The sequence below is a fragment of the Phodopus roborovskii genome, unplaced genomic scaffold, assembly GCF_943737965.1.
Source record: "Phodopus roborovskii unplaced genomic scaffold, PHOROB, whole genome shotgun sequence".
NCBI lineage: Eukaryota > Metazoa > Chordata > Mammalia > Rodentia > Cricetidae > Phodopus > Phodopus roborovskii.
In genome coordinates, this window is record NW_026126459.1 from 28,041,036 (window position 1) to 28,061,850 (window position 20,815).

The 20,815-nt window shown below is 35.6% G+C and overlaps 1 protein-coding gene across 2 annotated transcripts in view; it reads left to right on the plus strand.

Moving 5' to 3' along the window:
- The window catches only part of Gulp1 (GULP PTB domain containing engulfment adaptor 1), a 235,411-nt gene that overhangs the window by 184,537 nt on the left and 30,059 nt on the right, over positions 1-20,815 (plus strand). For both annotated transcript variants that reach the window (XM_051190105.1, XM_051190106.1), the window contains exons 4-6: positions 4,723-4,794; positions 12,897-12,995; positions 20,141-20,278. In XM_051190105.1, the coding sequence (XP_051046062.1) occupies positions 4,723-4,794; positions 12,897-12,995; positions 20,141-20,278 (309 nt within the window). The remainder of the gene's footprint in view (positions 1-4,722; positions 4,795-12,896; positions 12,996-20,140; positions 20,279-20,815) is intronic.

A 20,815-nucleotide genomic window follows, 5' to 3' on the forward strand; every position in this document is an offset into this window, starting at 1 on the left:
ACCCAGAGCAGAGCACTATATCACATACTGAATCATCAAAATAGTAGGATTAAGGAAAATTGAGGTTAATGTAGTGTCTTAACTGGGATTTCTATTGCTCTGATAAAACACACTGGGGAAAGTGTTTATTTCAGTTTACAGTTTAAAGTTCATCATGGAGGGAAGCTAGGGCAGGAAATCAGAGCAGGACCCTGGGAGCCAGGAACAGGAACAGAGGTCATGGAGAAGTGCTGTTACTGGAATGCCCTCATGTGTTGCCCAGTCTGTTTCTTATAGCACCCAAGATCAGAGTTGGGGATGATGCTTCCCACAGTGAGCTGGTCTCCCCAAAGATGTTATCAACGAAGATTTTGCTTTACAGGCTTGTCCACAGGCCCATCCTTTGGCTCCCCTTGTTTCAGTTGAGGTTCTCTCTTCCCAAATGACTGTAGCTTGGATCAAACTGACGTAAAAGGAACCAGCATGGATGAGTGATGACTAGCACTGTGTTCAGTGTTGTTTTGCAGCTAATACAATAACAAAGAATATTACAATGGCAATAATGTCAAAAATAAAAAGAATCTTCTTTTACTAATAATTATATACCAGCATATTTTTAAATAGTGTGTTAAACTGTCTAGAACTAGGATTAATATTTCTTAGAGTAGTAATGGTTTGTTCTTATTTTCTTCTTGTGACTACTCTATTTAATCATTTAGTCTATATTAGCTTCATTGATTGCCTATGCTATGCTGAAAACACCATACAACTTTTTACAGCATTGAGTTTTCTCATTTATGAATGAGAAAACAGATAATGAGAATTTTACTTCTTACATCATGGAATTCTTGAATTCAATTCATTGAAGAACAACCAAAATCCTGTTGGACTTCCTACCATGCTCCATGTATTTTATGAGAGAATATATAGCCTAAGACTTAGCTAAAGTGTATGTGATAAAGAGAGTCCTGTAATTCCAACTATTAGCCAGATCTAATGGGCCATGTCACTTTCCATTCTTTTCCATTTTGCTTCAGGGAACAGTAATAAATAGCAGCACGTGAGAAAGAGAGTTTGAAGGGCTGGGATTCATCTAACAATCTTTGTGGCCTCAGAAAGTCCCTTCACCTCCTTAATGCCCAGATTCCCTCTTTAAAATGACGAGATGGGATTGGAGAACCTCCATAGTCTCTGCATTTTTACAGTCATGTGATTCTCTTTGAGAAATGGATTGTGAAGTCCCTGCTTTTCGTTTTCTGTAAATGTTCATTTTATAGGAGTCTCTCGCACTCCTTTAACATTTATACAAGTGGATGCCTGGAGTTCATTCCAGCTGCCCGAGCCCCACATTGAAGGGCTCGGGCTATGCAACTCCTGAGACTGAAGAATGCTTCCTGCTTGAATGGACTTCAAGCTCAGTGGGAGCCACTGGACACACTGTATAAGCTCTTGTTTGCAGGAAACAGGTTTGTTAGAGCCTACTTTTCCTAATGTTCCCTTAAAAGCATGAGTCTACTGAAACACCCCATATCTGTCTATAATAAGAACATATGATTTCATAGAAAATATTGAAATAAAATGAGAAATTTTAAACTGAATATAAAAGGTAAATAAACTCTTTAATGCTAAGCTTGGTTTTAATACTCTATCAAACATCTTGGACCTGTTTTAAAAGGTACCTGTTAGATCAGTTAAAGTTTAAATTAGACTTCTCTTTTTGGTGGGTCTATTTTAATTTATTTTCTCAGGCTTATAGTTTTGGTAATCAGTTAATAGGTTTAAATCTAATTGAATCTGACCTTTCTTTAGCAAATAGCAATTGTGATGCACTTTGAAAATGGCTTTTCCTATATTGTTTGACCCATAGCATGGTAAGTCAGCCAAATAAAATCTGTAAATTAAATTGGCTTTCTTGTATACAGCTAATCTACTAATTTATTGTGAAGCAAAAGGGTTAAAAAGCACTTTTTAAAAATCATATTAATGTTGATTTGACTTAGAAAAGTCATCCTATTATATTTATAGTCTGTGTTGTTGGTTACAAGGACATTCCCATTTGTCTATTGTTCTCTAATCAGATTTTCATTGTTAATATGCCACCAATATTCTTTATTGATCTTTGTCTTTAAGATTTTTTTTATATCTTAAGGTGTTTTTTCTTAACATTTTAAAGCAGTTGTACAGCAAATGTACATAATAAAGTGGGATGTTTTGAATTTGATATAAGCAAAATATATATCTCATATTTTGGTTATAAATTAAGTACTTGCTATGTTACCTATTAACACATTTTATAGGAGACTGGATAAACCCTTAGTTACTTAATTATTTTTTTAATGTTAACTTATTTACCTTTTGTTTTATGCCTTCATTATTTCTGAAGTGATTGTTAAATAATCTGACAACAAGCAAAGCAGTTTAAATGTAATGCTGTGCAACACTGCTCTCTGCTGGTAAGGAAGCAAAGCGGAACACAAACTTCCAAAGGTTCATTTGAGTAACATTTGAAAACAAAGGTGGAGTTCTCAAACATTTCCATACTTTTGAAAAGCGATTATTATGAATATAGCAGTATGAATGAATCAATGGAAATAAAAGGATAAGGAATGAGCTCACTGAGATTGTACCACTTTAAATCATTGATATAATTATGAGTATTTGATAAAATTAATCTAATATAACATATTTTAATATCATCTTTAATATACTAGCAAGATTAATGGACATTTTCATATTTTCAATTTCAATAGACTATAGACTGGAAAATGCTAGTTAGAGTATAAGCTTTCCTAGACTATATGTTTTCCATACATTGAACCAAGAAATGCATGCATTTCATTCTTTGTGTGGAATATAAAATTACAAATATCTGGAATTTAGAAACATAAAAAAAGAGAAGGTATGGTTTGTAAATCATGAGGAAAACATATACCACATTGCCACACTTTTCAATACAGACTAAGGATGCACCAAACATTTTTAGTTTAGGTCAGTAAGTTACAATAAATGGACCTTTATGTTGCAACCAGCATCAGCATCCTGCAACCAGTATCACTAACTCTGGTTCCTTTGTGGTGTTGATGACTTTATATTCTATTTCCTCTTGTCATCTTTTTCTGGGTAATCACCCAAGTTCTTTGTAACAGTGGTGTCTTCTGAGGAACATAGAAGCCTCAGGAATAGTTGACATAATCCTGGTGTCTTAATTAGAAAAACAGTGTGTTGTGTCTCACATAATTTAGTCTTGATCTCAGTACAAAGACACTTTACTTTCTTTCTTGAGAGCTCTTTAGAGGAAGAGAAACAGGGTTTTCAGCTCACCTTTTTGTCTGCCATCTACTTCCTATAACCTGCTCTATTCCAGATGCTTGTAGACCAGTGCAAAGTGTCACCCTCAGGAAAATAATTTCCTAGATTTATCCCTAGAGACTCTGATATATTTGATAAAGAAATTTCATATTTTATTTTTAATTTCCTATCACAGTAGTTCTCAAGACAGTAGCACAGAAAACATACTTTAAATTGTAAGGAGCTAAAGAGATGGCTTAGTGTTTCAAAGTACTACCTGTTCTCACAGAGGTTCCAAGTTCAATACCCAACAACCATGGGTAGTTCACACCCATCTGTAACTTTAGTTCCAGAAGGACACCCACTCTAGTAGAGGCATACATGGAGGCAACACACACATACACATAAAATTTAAGAAGAAAAATGAGGCTCTACATTAATTAAGTAGTTCATTTTTCAAAACTGAAGTAAATAAAATGAGATTTTGTGACCTTACTACTCTCTTCCATTCTGCACATTAACACATAGAATCATATGAAGATACCCTACTTAATCACTTCCTCTAAGATGAGCACACACTCTATCAGAAGTGATGACACTTTGGTAGTATGATCTGTGGTGTATGACAAGAACAAAACTGTCTTTGAGAAATTTTATATGCTTGAAGGGTTTAATGATTAATAATTATTCATATAAAGCGCTTCAAGAATATAAATTACAGACTTGATGGGTTATGTTTGGAGAAGTAATGTTCTACCACATAGGGACTGGTTGACAAGGTCATAATCATTACAATATTTACACTGGGGGATTGTTTCCAAGTTTTAACAAAACCAGCAACTTCAGGGTTATTTTTAAAAATAGTGAAATTATAGGTCATATGTACACATACACTACTGAAAGTGTAAATTGAATACTTTATAAAGTATGATTTTTGGATTCTACATGCCACAGGAGTTTAATAATTGGAAAACAGATTTGAAATTATAAATGTTAAACATGCTATTACAGTTTAATATAGTAACCAATATCAGTATGTATTTCCTATGAATTTAAACTTTCAATAATACTTGTCAATGTGAACATATTTTATCCTTGAGAAAGTCATTGATTATAACATGAAGCCATTATGTTAACAGGATAGTAACAATGACTTAACATACTCACTAACTTTTAACTGTTGAGATTAAGGGAGACAGTGAAATTATTTCAGTGTTCCTTCCAGTAGAATCTTCAAGTAAAATATGTTTTTGAAAAGTCTTTTGAAAACTAGGAACTGTAAATGGTCAAATGATGTATTTCCATATGTTATACACAAATTGGCTAACAATTGCTCTCCTTAATCAGGATTTGTGTTTGAATTTCTGCCTAGCTTTTCCTTATGCAGCATATAGCTCTAGGTCATTAGATGATGGGGCTTAGTGAAGCACATGTCTCACGAATGTTCATGTTCAGTTTCTTGGCAGTACCGAAGTGGAGCAGCCGAAGGGAACAGAAGTTGTGAGAGATGCTGTGAGGAAGCTGAAGGTAAGGAAAAGCCCTCAGAAAAAATGGCCAGTGCATTGGTCTCATATCATCAGCAGATGGATGGAAGCCAAAATATGGATAACTGTGGTAGGTATAGGGCCACTCTCATTAAATTAACATTAAATAGCTATCGCCTGTTCAAGGAGATATTTTCAATTACAAACACATTCATACAGTCATTTTGATGCACATACTACATATTTTTATAAAGTATAATTTCTTAAAAGCTTTTAAGGCTGAACTCCATAAGTGTTTATATTCAGTGTCAGCCTTTATATTTGTTGGATAATATGAACCCACGCTTTTACTCAAAACTAGGAGTAGCATCATAGAAACATTTTATAGTTAAATTATTATATCTAACATTTGAAAAGATGATTACAATTGATTCCAAAGTAGACTTTTATAGTGATGATATGCATTAAGGATATCCCAGTGGGCCATGTCTATGAGCAGGTTTAGGGGAGATTGTGTGATTAAAAGAGCAGAAGAAAATATTTATTAAAAGACCTAAATGTTCATGGGTAATACATTTCTCGAGAAAAATTTATGAAGCCTCATGATTTCATGTTCCGTAAGTTTCCTGATAAAATCTTGCCACTAGACACCACAAACACCTTTATGTAATAGTCCAGCTGTCCAAAGTCAGCCTCACTGAGATTTCAGTTGGAAAAACTCCTTCAAGAGGGCATGCAGTTCATGTTGTAAGAGGATCTATAGACCACTACTTTATTTAAAAAGTTAGCTGTTTTTTTCTGTGGTTGCTCTCACCAATTGATGGATGTGGGACAACTTTCTGTGACTTTGGTTCTAGATCATATGCTCATTCCACAGGACTATTAGGTCCTGTGGTTTGTTCTAGACAGAATCATGAACACTGGAAAATACCACTGTGTTTTGAGAAGGTCAGATGAAGTATTTACAAAGTTTAAATTGAGGGAAAAGGTCAGAATGAGATTTGTATTCGGAATAAAGAAATGAAGTAGGCTGTGCCCTCATGTATTCACTCTTGTGACTATTTGACACAAGTCCTGGAAATAAACATTCTGTGTAGCCTCGAGTTAATATCACTCATATTTGGGGAAAATATGCTCATTAACCATTTCTTTCCAGTATTCGTTAGGTGATGATTCAGGGTAGCCTTTGTCTGAGCAACCTCTTTAATCCCTAATAGAGGATTTTATTTAAACACCTTGTAGTTTGTGGAAACATTCAAAATACAACTGTATTTATTGCTTTAATAGTGATCTAAATCCTGGGTTGAGCATACTTTATTACAACCGGAATATATCTTAAAAGAACAACAACATTGGCAATATTTCTTTATACCTTGGGAATTCTTCATTCAGTATCTCAAATATGAAAATAAAATGGTCCAATTGTATTATGACTATGCCAAAGAGATATTTGGACTTAAATAGCTTCTAAAACTATGACTAGTTTATATGTATTTTGTGAGATTTTATATGTCATTTCTATATAGCTTCATACTTGGAAATGAACTCTTATTGGGTATAATGGAGAATATCAAGATAGTTAAAAATATAGTTAATGGATAGTAGCTTTTATTAAATGTGTGTCTTTCACAATTAATATGCACTTGATAAATAAATTATATTAGTTGAAAATTTTGTTTTTGTTTTTCAGAAAAATATATATGTATATGTATATATATGAGAATATTGTAATAGCCAACCTGAGTAAGACAGTCGTTTTAACTGTTTGTTGCAAATTGTTTCTTTTATGCTGTGTCAGAAGTCAAAAATCTACAATAAAATGTATTAATATTTACAAATAATTTTAATTTTGATATCATATAGATATGGCCATAGGGTGGCGCTGTGGTTCCATTAGAAATAGAAACTGCCAAATGTCCGTGGCCCCATTTAGATTTTGTGCTTATTTTCCCCAAACATGTGTTCTGACAATTTTAGTAAATATATTGTAGTGTTGTGCTTAGATTTTTTTCTCATGTAGTTAAAAATGTTATTTATATTTACTTCCTTTTCTAAGTGCATTTTAAATGTATTGGCTTCTGACATTAGGTAAGAATTAGAAATGTATGCATAATGCAGGTTGATGAAAATCTTAGAGAATTTTAAGTAATGGTATTTTCATACTCCCGTACTTCATGACGTCTGCTTGAGTTTTAACAAGATGCTCTTAGCGATTTGTTTATTTTGCTATTTTGTGACTATAGAGAATTCATTGTTTATAAATTTTAAAGTAATTTGTATGAAAAGGAAAGTACTTTCATACTCTGTTTATCAAAACAGCATGCCATTTTTCTATTTCTTAATCATACCTTAGCCTGATATTTAAAGAAGCAGTAAGTATCTAAGAGTGTGAAACTATAAAACTCGGCACTGTTATGAATTTCATTTTCAGAAAAGGTCTGTTACAACCCAATCAGTTCAACCACCAGAACTTAATATGTGTTCACAATTTGTTATGTTTTAATATGAATACACACTGGGACATAGAAATTAACTCAACTGCCTCCCCGAGACATAAGTAGAGATGGAATCTTTTGGCCCCTGTTTAAAGGGATTATGTCCTCATAAAAAAAGGCTCCACTCAAATGCATGAGGCTGCTTCAACATAATACAGCCTTGGAAGTCACTGCCAAAACATCGTCATCATCTTAGGTCTCCATCATTGGATTTCATTGTGTCACATAATTCTATTGTGCAAACTTGTACAACCACTATAGAAATCAATGTGGCAGTTCCTTAGATGTACCTCAAGATTCAGCTATGCCACTCTTTGTAAGGCATATGGTTCTTCTGCCTGCCGCCGCTGGTCTTGTCCCGCCGCCGCCCCAGCCCCAAATAACACACTGAGACTCTGTATTAGATATAATTCTTTTGGCCTGGTTACTTGTTTCTTATCGGCTAGCTCTGCCTTAATTATTAACCCATTTCTGCTGATCTATGTATTTCTCTTACCAGGGAGCCGGCCCGCATACTGCTTTCTCCCGACTCTCCATCTTGGCTCCCCTTACTACTTCCTCCTTGTCTCCTAGTCCCGCCTATCTTGCTTTCCTATTGGCCAACAGTGCTTTATTCATTAACCAGTATAAGAAACATATACAGAATGACATCTCCCATCAACTCTTGAACATATACACAAAGGATTCTTCATCACATTTAATCAACAATGTTCCTTGTAAATGTCGCTCAGCAGAAGAATTATAAGGAAAATGCAGTACATTTATACAATGAAATATTCTTCACCTGTTTTTATTTTTTAAATGACATAATGGAATTTGCTTGCAAATGAATAGAACTAGAAGAAAAATCATCCTAAGTGGGGTAACCCAGACCCAGAAAGACAGATACGGTATATATTTACTGATGAGTGGATATTAAGTATAAAATTAGTGATAACCAAGCTACAATCAATAGATCCATAGAGGTTAGGTAAAGTGGAAGTATCTGAAAGCTACAGAGACTTCCTTGGGAGGAGGAAGTAGACTTGATTTTATGATCAGACATGGGGAAAGTGGGGACAGGAGTGGGGGATCATGTTAGGATGAGATGGGGTGGAAAGGGAAGTTCAAGAAGAGAAGACTTGAATTGAAAAGCATTTTGGGTGATGGTATAGAAACCTACTACAGTGGAAATTTTCTGGAATATCTGAAAGTGATCCTAATATGAACTCCTAGTAATGGGGTATATAGAGTCTCAACTGGCCCTCTCGTAGTCAAAAAGTTTCAAGTGGACATAGTAAGTTGCATTCAATTGAATTGTTGGCTAAGGGAGTCCCATACAGCACAGGCTGTTGCTAAGACAGAGGATTTCTGTCTGCAAACTGACAACAGAACCCCATTGCCAAGGACAACACTTATACTCCTCAGTGAATTTGGAGATGTCATAATAGGGCCTAGATGGAGCCCTTATCCCTATGTTCTAGACTCTTTGGTCTGGGAATGTACTCTATAGGCTCCAGAAAGAGAAACATGGACACCAACCTAGCCACAAAACCTCTGAACTACAATCTGTCCAGCCTGAAAAATATACTAGGGCAATGGTGGCACAGAACTTATGGGAGTAGCCATCTAATGTCTAACCTGACTTAAGACCTACTTAATAAGAAGAAACCCATACCTGAGAATTCTTGGGTGACTACGAACCAGAGAAAAGATAGCCCAGAGATACTTAAGGTAAAAACAAACTCTATTCATCTAAGAAAAAGAAATCAATACAACAATTCCTAATGAATGATAATCTGCTACACGCATAGAACAGTGTTTTATCCAGCCATTATCAGAGATGCTTCCTCCAGTGGCAGAAAAGAACAGATCCCAAGCAAGACCCAGAGCCAGACTTTATGTAGAGGGAGCATCTAAATTGGAGGTCTCCATTAAACTCCTCCATTCAGATCACAAGAAATCCTGCGGAAGGGGAGATAGAATGGTTATGAGTCAGAGAGGATGGAGGACACCAGGGAGTAAGATCCTCTGAATCAATTAAGAAAAGCCCATATGAGCTCACTGACAATGGGGCAGCAATCACAAGGCCTGTATAGGTCTGCATCAGATCTTCTGCGTATACACTAGAACTATTAGCTTACATTTTTAATGGGACTCCTGACAGTGAGAACTAGTGGATTCTTGTGCCTGCTCTTGTGACTCTTTTCCTCATACGGAGTTGCTGTGTCCAACTTCAATATGATAGTTCTTACTTGATCATATTATCTTTTATTTTGTCATATCTGATTGTTATCTTTTAGAAACCTATTCTTCCCTACTAAGAAACAGAAAGGAAGTGTATCTGGAGCAGAGGTTAGGTGGGAAAGAACTGGGAGGAGTAGAGAGAGGGGGGCTATAATCAGGATGTATTGTATGAGAAAAGAATCCATCTTCAATAAAACACACACACACGCACACAAAGTAACATAGGGTTGCCAAATAATAGGGCCACAGTAATACATTAATTTTCTTGCCCACTACATTTATCCCATTAATAATGGAGTTATATTTCATTTTTAAGTATCATTTGAAAGACATGTGGAAGTTGTGTAATGACGGCATCAAAAGTTAATGCTCTTTAAATTTTCATTACAAACTCTAAATAGAGGTAAGTCATGTTTAGCTGACTTTATAATTTCAAATAGCATTTCATTTTTTCATTATTTCATGGGTACAAAGGCTGTGCTTTGATGCTGTAGTGTAATAGTATATAGAATGTTTATCTTTCACATTATTTGAACCTTTCTATTGGATCTGATTATTATGTTCAAGTTACAAGGAATATCTATCTGTGCAGATCTATAAAGTAAAGTGAATTGAGAGGGCTTTGTGAACAAGGTTTTTCAAGCATTTACATTAAAATAACAGACATGAAAAAGAATATAGCCAAGGATAAGAAAGCATCATGTCTTGCACTGTATTTCATCACTCCTGAATTTGAAGAGTTTTGGAACACAGTTAAGAAATCCACAAGTAAGAAAATCAAGGAGAATTAAGATGGGAACATGCAAAGTCTTGTGAGCAGTGAGCTTGACCTTTACAAAAAAAAGAAAAAAAAAGCAGAGATTATCAAATTATTTAAGATATTAAGATATAAAGCTGAGTGAGTCTAATTCTAGATATTCTAGATACAAGACTTATGTCATTATATCAAAAAACTAATGGGAGTCCTTGATATACATGAAACAGGAATGGAAGAATATATTTATTCTTTTAAATATAGAAAATATAATGTTAAAAGAAAAAGATCTGAGTGCCAGGGTGCAAGTGTAGCTTCCAGGCTGCTTGTTACCAGCCCATTTCACTGTTGGGGATGTTGAAGGACATTAGGAAATGGAGTTTGGCTTGGATGGGAACAGAGGACTCAATGCTTGTTTGCACTGTTAGCTTCGTCTTGACATGAGGCAGAAGAAGGATGCCAGAGGATCCATCAGCTGTTTAGTTCTTTTTCTACTCTGCTCATACTCCCTTTCTTGTGACTCCCCTTTTTCCAGCCCTCCTCCTCTGGTGTGTGTGAGTGTGTGCATGTGTGGGTGTGTGCATGTGTGTGTACGTGCATGTGTGTGTGTACCCATGTGTAACACTCTTTCCTTCATTTCTTCCATTCTTTTTATTCTTTCTAAACAAAATAGTTTTAAATTACTGAGTGTTTTATAGCAAGATTTTCATAAAATAGAAGGTTATATAATTCTTGTTGGAGGTCACAGGGATTACTGTTTCAAGATGGTGAAAAGGCCTTGGAAGCCACTGCATGGCCCTTCAAGCAGCACAGGGTGGCTTTTCTCAGGTGGCCTTCCGTAGGTAAAGAACACAGAACAGCTGGTACTGTTAATGCATCCTGCATGGAAACCTCACAATTGCTTAATTATGCTAAGGCAAAAGAATACCACGAGTGGAAAAGAAAGCTAATATACATTCTTTGAGAGAGATCTGCAATAACTTTTGGGTTTCATGGGAGCAAAACATGTTTCATAAAGACCTAAAAGTATTTGGCACATGTTGCATATCATGTGCACACTGTAAGACTTATAGAAAAAAGAAAAAAAAATAAGTAAGCAGCTTATGTTCAAAGGGATGCAGGAAAGAGCAGGCTGAAAAATTATGCCACCCAAAGTGGAGTATAACAAACAGCACCAGCTGGGATTCGAAGGCAGACACTTCAAGGCACTCCTGTAGGCATTAATTACGTTCTTCTCTGTGGTAGTGCAAAGACGTGAAATAAGGCTTTGAACACTCTGCCCCAGGAACAACTGGACCATGCATGCTCACATCTGTCCTAAATTAGAGTGAATTTCACAATGCAAATAAATAGGACACACAAGAGCCCTGGAGCCCTGCCCGACCTCCATCTGATCCATTTGAATCAAGTTCAGAGGCCTTTCCCTATGCTGAAAACGAGTTGTAGAAAATCCTGGGAGTGGGGTGAGCAATTCTACTACTTTAAAAGTCTCCTTCTTTTTCCTCTTAAAAAAAAAAAGTCATATGGAGGGAAGGAGCTAAGAAAGAAGTAGGGAATCAGAGGGGTTGCCAGCAGAAACCAGAACATCCAGTGTCCAGTGAACTAAGACAATAGGGAGTTGGGCAGAAACTGAGACACCCAGTGAACCATGGATTCAGGTAAGTAGCAACTAAACTAAAAAGGATTACAAAATACTGCCTAGGACATACTTACTCTAATAACACATATATGTTGTATATATGTGCATAGGTAAACCTTTGAATCTATACTAATATTAAAAGTTTGTAGACATATGTACTATTTAATACTCAAATTCAATTGAATCTTAAAATTTTTCTTCCACTAAATCTTCCACCTGAGAGCAGAACTGCTCTGATTTTCTTTAAGATTTTACAAAGACAGCTATGAAAGTAGGGAGAAACCACTGTGCCTCCAAGATGCTGTATATGTGACTCTAACCACCCTGACTCCACACAGGAGTCATTATGTGTAAAAGGACTGGAGCTCTTAGCTTTGGTTTAGATATATCAGTCAGTCTTGTCTTTGTTGGTTCGGCTGATAGGACAGTATACACAACTAAGTAGGTATCACTCCACAGCAGGTGAACAGCAAATTCTGAGACTGTATTAAAATAAAATTACCTTGAAATAAAGTAATGTCTACCTACCATCCCTCATTGCTTTCTTTGTTGGTTGGTACACATTCAGCCTTTTAAATATCATGTCAAAAATGTATGAAAATCAAAATTTTGTGTATTTGGGGAGGTTGTTGTTGTTTAATAATTACGATCAGCATGGTGGCTCATACCTGTAATCATATCACTTGAGAGGCTAGGGCAGTGGATTGTTATAAATTTGAGCGCAGCTTGGATCTACATATTGATTTCTTCGCTGGCATGGAGTGCAAAGGAAAAGCTTATCTCAAAAAGAAAAGCCAAGCAAGTGAACAAAAACCAAAGGAAAAAGACAAAGTAAGTCACTGCAAATGAATCTGAATTATAGTGTCAGACAGAGTCAGTCACTGAGCAAAACCATTTCTATGAGACGCTGTGTAATGGGTACTACCTGAATTTAGAAATGTCTGCTACAGATACAAATTCCAACTGTACGTTTATATTCATTTTCTATAAGAATGAAACCATAACATTGTGGATTTCTTTGTCATTTCTAGTTTGCAAGACACATCAAGAAATCTGAAGGCCAGAAGATTCCTAAAGTTGAGTTGCAAATATCAATATATGGAGTAAAGATCCTCGAACCCAAAAGCAAGGTAAGGCTTGTTTTTTTGAAAGTCATGTTGCCCTATTTTTCAACCTGTAACAATTACATTTTCATGGATATTTAAAACTTATTACCAACTTTAAATATTTGGTTCTTGGTGATTTATTTAAATGTGTATAGGAATTTGGGAAAGGGAAACTTAGAATCTTGAGTTGTCTACTCTGCAACCTATGCTCCACACTTAACAACTAATACAAAGTATATTCAGTACTCGTAGTACCTATATTTAGAGATTTCTATTCACTTCATGTGCAAGGTATATATGGTATAGTTTGCTGGGTATAAAAGAAGAAAGGTGTGTAGTGTGTTAAAATGTCCTTTCTTGTAAATGCAATTGATATGTGTAAGTTTTCTGGTGCTCCTATAACAAAATGCCAAAGACTGTATAACTTAAACAATAAAAATTTATTTCTCTTGTAGTTATGAGCCTTGAATCTCAATATCCATATGTCCACAAACTCACTTTTCTCCATAGCCTTCTCCCTTGGCACAATTGGTTGGCTACTGTATCTTCACTAGCACATACTTTTCAGAATTTTTGTATGTTTGGGTTTTATTTATTACTTTGTTTATGTTACTTTTAATAAGAACACCAGATTGACTTAAAGATCATGAAATGCCTTCATATTAACTGAATTACCTGTATAAATACCTTATCTCCAATTAAAAGCCTACCTTACGATAAAGTTTCATATTTGTATCAACATATATTAGTGATACACAAAAATGGGTTTCATTATAACATTGCCATACATGTATACAATGTATTTTGATTATAGTTTTTAAAATTGCCTTTTTTTGTGTTTTCTTCTTACTCCCAATAGTTCCATTGTCTGCCCCAACCAGTCCCTTGTCTGCTTCCATCTTCCTTTTTCACCCAATGAGTTTTATTAATATTGCCTATAGGAACATGGTGAGGATTATTCACTTTATTGTTTGCTATCCACCTGAAGAAAAGATCTCTCTCTTCATCATAGCCTCATCAAAGATTCTCTTGAAGTGGTGGGATTTGAGTTCCTCTTTTCACTGATTACAAGATTGTGTTAGGACTAAGCTCGTGCAGGTCTTGTGTAGATAATTACAGCTGCATTGAGTTCAGAATGCTACAGGCATGTCATACCCAGAAACCGGTATCTCACATCTCTCCATCCCATCATTTCATATTCTGTGAGTCTTTATGAGTCCTTCAGGGAGTAAAAGGGATGTGTAACTTACAGATGAGAACTCAGCAATTACTATTCCTCATCATTTCAGCTATCACAAATCCATGCAGCTACCACTGCACTGCAAAAAGAAGCTTTTGTGACCCAAATTGACAGCTCTAGTTTATGGACATGAATGTAGTTATTTAGGGGGCAATTTGGTGACACATTATGTCCATTTAGTAAAAAATAGCAGTAATTTCCTTAAGGACGTAGTACCTCTGTGGCTATGGGCATTGACCGTATCTATGATGCCAGACAGGAATTATCTCCTCTGGTGCAGACTTGAAATTCGATCAGAAAGTAGTTGCTTTTCCCTTTAATATAGACTTGCCACAATTGTACCAGTGGGATCATCTTTCCCTTCCAGTTGACAGCATAGCATGAAAGAATTGGGCTGTGTAAGACCGCATAGCAATTCTTCCTTGGCAACCTGCATCGCATCTCCTGGCACTGAGGTCAAACCAGTAGGAAGAAAGCTCCCAGCCAAAATTCAACTTTATTTCTCCATGTCTTGTGGCTGACACGGCATTTTCAGCCTTAGGGGTCTTGCCATGTATTTCTGATGGTCCACAAACAATGACAATGACCACTTTATTTGGGGTTCTCAGGGGAATCCTTGACCAACAACTCACAGGGGGGTAGCCTACCTCTGACACAGGGGTTTTCATTTAATGACTTATGTTTCCTGTTTCCCAGGAGAAGTTTTATTTAGCTATACAGGATCCTTCCATTTAAATTTTTTTTTTACAACTTTTAAACTATCATACCAATTATCAGTCTTCCTTTGGAATTTATTCATACATTGTTAGTCTTAGTTAATCACCCCAACCCCTTTGTTTCTTCCATCTCCCTACAAAACAACCTTTCACATTTAATTCTTGCCACCCCAATGATGATGTCATATGTCAGGCAGTATTAAGAATCATCCACCAACATGAAAAATGAGGCTTAAAGGCCAAACATAAATATGGTAGGGGGATTTTTCTAATTGGCTATGGCTAGATGTCTGCCTTATTTAGACAAAGTGTAGTGAGCTGGCTGCTGGTGATTGGTTAAAACCCAGCTATATGTAATTGGATGAAGCTGCACTTTTTGTTATATATAAAGTTAGGCTGTTCATGTCCTTGGCTTTGCAGTTTGTTTGGTAAGAAATGAAATAGGCAGGAAGCCTCAAATTAATAAGATCCTGCTTATTTCATTAAACCTTTCTCTTACAATTATAGTTTATCATGAGATCTTTGGGCAGAAGAAAGGATAGTTCTTGGAACAGTTACATTGAATTTATCTAACAGAATTGTAAACATAAGGTCTAAGGCTCCACATTGTCTAAAGAATCCTAACTTGTTTTTTTTTTTTTAAATAGGTACAACATATAAATACTTAAGACATTCCATGTTGGTCCCAGTAATATAAATGTGAGAGATCTGTCTCTGTGTGAGGCTGAGGAAGGATGTGTGAGGACCTGTGCCATCAGTAGTAGTTGAGGAAGCTGTGGCTGTGCAGCTCTTTATTTAACCTGGTATATGCTGCATGACTTTAATGTGCCCTTTACAGGAGAGTATTTCTGTAGGTGAACAGTGGTGAAAAGTTCTCTAATGGACCCCAACAAGTAGTTCAGATATTTTATGTTTTTCTTCTCTTTCTTGGCTTTTTGACCGCTTGGTGAAACCTTCAAAATTAAGCCCAGTAAGTAAGTTACAGTTGGTCTCAGCTGCTTCATTAGTTTTTCATTTTTTACCTTGGGATGCAGAGACATTTTTCCTTAACTTTTAAATAAGAGAATAGAACTCTTTTTTAAAGGGGGGAAAATTAAAAAACTAAAGAGGAAAAAAATAAAGAAAAGAGGGGCCTAATCGATGGTTATTGTCCACCAAAATAATACATTCTGAATAGCCTTTAAAATTAGTTTTAGTGTAGAACAGGCCTGTGATTTGTGAAAGACAGAGTAAAGGCAAGAGGGGAAAGAGGTTGGATGATGTTCACCTGATCTTGTTCTTATTGGATAACCCTGTTTTCAGAATTTTGCCAATGAATGAATGAATGTCTCTCATTGCCTACTTGTCATTCTGTCTCCTCAACTGTTATTATCAAAGTATATGCTTTTCACAAGTAAACACTATAAGCAAAATATCAGGGCAACAGGATTTGATAGAACATAATTAGAGAATTAGCTTTTGATCGTTCCTGACAGCTTTACTCAGATCAGTGAGTGATAACAATGTCAGTCCTCGTCCCAGACCTTCAGCTTCCTATGCTGAATAATCCTTCATACAAAGATTCCATAGTGTGCTCTCCTCAAAAGCAAGTTTTATAGCTGCTCATGGGGAAGAATATTTCCAGTTTTATCCTTCCCTGGTCTGAAAAATTATCTTGGAATTTAAAACAAACAAAAAAGAAAGAAAACAAAAAACAAAAACAAAAAAACCTCTGATACTATGTTTCAATTACAATTTTATTGCATATGGCAGTACAACAAATGACATTCACTTCTGTGCTTCATAGGAACCTGTAAGCCTTGACTGGGTGTGTGTGCTGTGTGAATGTACATGAAGGCTTGGTATGCATACAGAAAGACTTATTTGTGAGCGTACAGGAATACATGACTGAACATGTGCAGGAAGATGACTTGACTGTGTGCATGTGCAGGAATACTTGACTAAATGCATGTATAGAAAGTGTCATGTTTTCATTCCACTGAAAAAAATAAAAGCCACTTAAAGCAAGGAGTTAGTTATATGCTCTATTAAACACCAGGGTCGTCAGGACACTGTCAGAATGTTAATGTCTGGAGTCATCTTGTGCCTCTGAGAATCAGTTCTTATAAGAAGTCAGTCATGGTATTTTGAGAGAAAGGAGATGAGGGGAAAGGAGAGAAGTAATACATTTCACAGGAAACTCTGACACACAAATTTAGAAACTACTACATCAAGAGAAATAAATGAATCTAATCATAAAAATCACTTTATGTAAGTTGGAATTTATGGAAAAGATCAATTAAACCTGAGGCTCTTAAATTTTTTATAGATAGATCTAATGTAAGAGGTGGATTTTTACATACACTATTAATCAAGAATGGCCTTTCTTTACAGAAACTGTTTCTCTCCCAGTTGGGTGTGTAAAGTTGAAATAAATGCAACCTCTGTAGTAGTTAGTGCTTTTCTCATTCCCACTCCCTTAGTTGCTCTGTAAAATTAAATGTGTGGTTATGGAAACAGGGGCTACAGAGAGAGACACATTGATCTTTTTATTTCTGCTATAATGAAAGGTATTGATTATAAATATGTGTTTCCTTGCTGTGTGTTTTGTTTCCAGTGTTCCCATATCTCTTTATCACATCTCACAGTTAGTCCTAGGTTTAATATACGTGAATTTTATCACAAGGTAGACTGTCTGACTTTATACAGAAAAAGTTATGCTTAAATACAATCCCCAGTACCTAATACAAAAATCAAAGCAAAAAATAAAAAAGATATCGCAAGAGAATGAAGTTATAGTCCTCAGCTCTATTCTCTTTTTGTAAGAAGATGACTTTGCTAACTGCCTTAATTCATTTTATGCTTTCTGCGGTAAAATACTATAACAAAAGTCTGTAAGAAAGATTCCTGTTACAGTCCATAATGCAAGAAAAGGCAAGGCCTAAAAAGTCAAGACAACATTTGTTGAGGCATCCAATGACATTATATCCTCAGACAGAAGACAATGATGAAGGCATGTTAACTCTTAGCTTCCTTCTCTACTTTATGCATTCTAGAATATCCTGCCCAGGGAGTGGTCCCACTCACAACTAAAGTGGGTCTTTACACGTCAATGCATCAGTTAGTATAATCAACATAATCACCTACTGATATGCCCAAAGGCCTGTTTCCTAGTGTGATTCTGGGCCTATCTCAAGGTGACAGTTCATATGAACCATCACACCAATATAAACAAATAGTAGGATAACAAGGAACTGATTGCAAACAAATGCTGTTGACCATACTCATTGTTCGGTGGAGGAAAGATAGCACATTCCATCACTAGTTATAGAAATGATGTGCTTATTGTATAAATAAGTAGAAATAATAAATCATTTTTGAACTGTATAACAGTAATTCTACAGTTGCATTTTCATTTTTCTGAACTATTTAACTATGACAACGAAATGTATCATAAGCATGATTATATAGTTATTAATGATATATACTAGCTATCATTATTCAGAAACTACAGTATGACACAGAGATGTTATTTGATTGACTATATTAAAACAAAAATATGTGTAAATGTGAAGCAATTGATTGCACTACCAGGAAAAATATAGGAAAGAATCTAAGATATACGCTGTCATTGTTTATCAAACTTTAAGAGCAAAAGAGAAGATGCCCTTATTAATAGCCTATTAACAAAATGATGAAGAATATGAATATAGAAGGAAGACTTTTAGAGAAGAGAAAGGATTAGGTCGCAATGAACTAGATATGATTAAAATATGTTCCATGTGTGTATGGAATGTCACAATGAAACCAATTATTCTTTACAGTTAACATGCACTAGTTGGGAAAGCCTACATACTACTCTTTCTAGCACTACCCTTCTCTTCTGTGGACACATATAGGTCAGGAATGTTTATACAGTATCTTTCCGATTTCATAGTTAAGCTCATCCAGCAAATGCTTGATTGAGCTGATACCCAGGGGATAATGTATATGCTATATATAAATTCTCTTAGCATTTATTATATAAGACAGCTACATTCCCATTTTCCATCTGTTAAACAAAGTAGAAATAAGACTGGTAGATTAATTCAAATCAAGCATGCATGCAAAATGCAAAAAGATTTGATTCTATTGTATCCTTAATGATGTTGATGACAATTTTTGAGTTTCTGATTCAACTACAATAAATACAAGAAAATGTTCATAGCACACACTCTCATGTTTAAAATTGGAAATTTCAGCCTTGGATAAAACTATAATAGCTCAATCATTAAACTTTTACAACACTCACCAAATATTGGGATGACCAAAGTCTGACTGACATTGTGTGTTATAATGCACTTTGAAATAAAGGATGCATATAGAGTAGGCAACAGAATGATTGATATATTTTATTTTCATCAGTTCTAATTAAGTAAAGTATAAGATTTTTCTAACCTGAATATGTTTCAGAAAACTATGGCGATAAATAGATAATATTGACGATGATCCTGAGTTTTATAATTCATCATAATTCAGGGTGTGTGTGTGTGTGTGTGTGTATGCATGCATGCATACATGTGTGCATGTGTACCCATGCTGCTACTCTGTCTAGTTGATTAGTTGTCTTTCCGCCTATTAGAAGCCCTAATTCTTTCATCTGCAGGCTGTCGTGTTAACAGCCCTAAGCTACCAAAGTTGCAAGGATGACCTACTTGGACAGAAAATGCCCAGGAGTAAGTGAATACCCATTGAGACCTGATATTTAATGAAAGAACTATGGATGAGTTGTTATGGGGGCTTGTGGGAACTTGTACAGAGGTGGTTCTGTTCTAGACTACAGTGCCAATTATTTTCAATTGCACCAAATGCAAAGAATTTGGCAGACTTTGTTCTTTTTCTATAAACCTTAGAAAATGTTTTAACATTTTGGGGCTCAGTATCCTCTTATGTAAATGTTCAAGCTTGAAAGAACATAGTTTTTAAAGATCCCCGTGAACCACTGACCCTCCTTTTTCCAGCATGTACTGGTGTGTGCACTATTATGTGAATGTCTTGTTTAGACCTTGAGTCAGGAGTTCCATCTCCATTATGTGTGTATTTATTTAAATTTGAGGCATTTGCAACTGCAAGAGTAAGACTTGACAGGTGATTGCTGCACTTTCAAAATGTAAGATGTATTATTAACACAGCTGACATTTCAGAATGTGGAAGAAAATAGAATCAACTACATTTATTTCCATTCATGTTCACAGGAAGTTCAACACAACTGCCAGCTTCATAGAATATCATTTTGCGCAGATGATAAAACTGACAAGAGGATATTCACTTTCATATGCAAAGATTCCGAGTCAAATAAACATTTGTGTTATGTATTTGACAGCGAAAAGTGTGTAAGTATGCCACATGTTTTAGGGTTTGTTCTCTTTTACAAGCCAGGGATTGTCTTGTTTCCGGCATTAACCAAGTATTTGGAAATGAATAAGGCATGCGAACACTTAACTGCACTAATAGATTCATCCTGTCGTGAGAACAGGCTTCAGGATTTCATCCTAACTAACTGCTTATGTTCATTAGCAAAAGTATGCATGCAAATTTCTTTTATTAGAGCATCATGGATGCTTTTTGTATTAATCTCAACATAATTTAGTTTATTCTGAAGTTTTTCAATTTTTTTAGCTTTCTATAAATTTTATTTGAATTAGTAACAATCCCATTTTAGATATCAATCCCAGGTCCCTCTCCCTTCTAACCTCCCATGGCCCTCACTGTTCTCCTTCTCATCCCCCATCCATTCCCCAGGGAGGGTGAGGCCTTCATGAGGGATCACTGTCATGTCAATTTGGGGCAGGGCCTAGGCCCTCTCCCATGCATCTAGGCTAAGAGAGTATCTCTCCATGGAATGGGCTCCCAAATGTACAATTTGTACA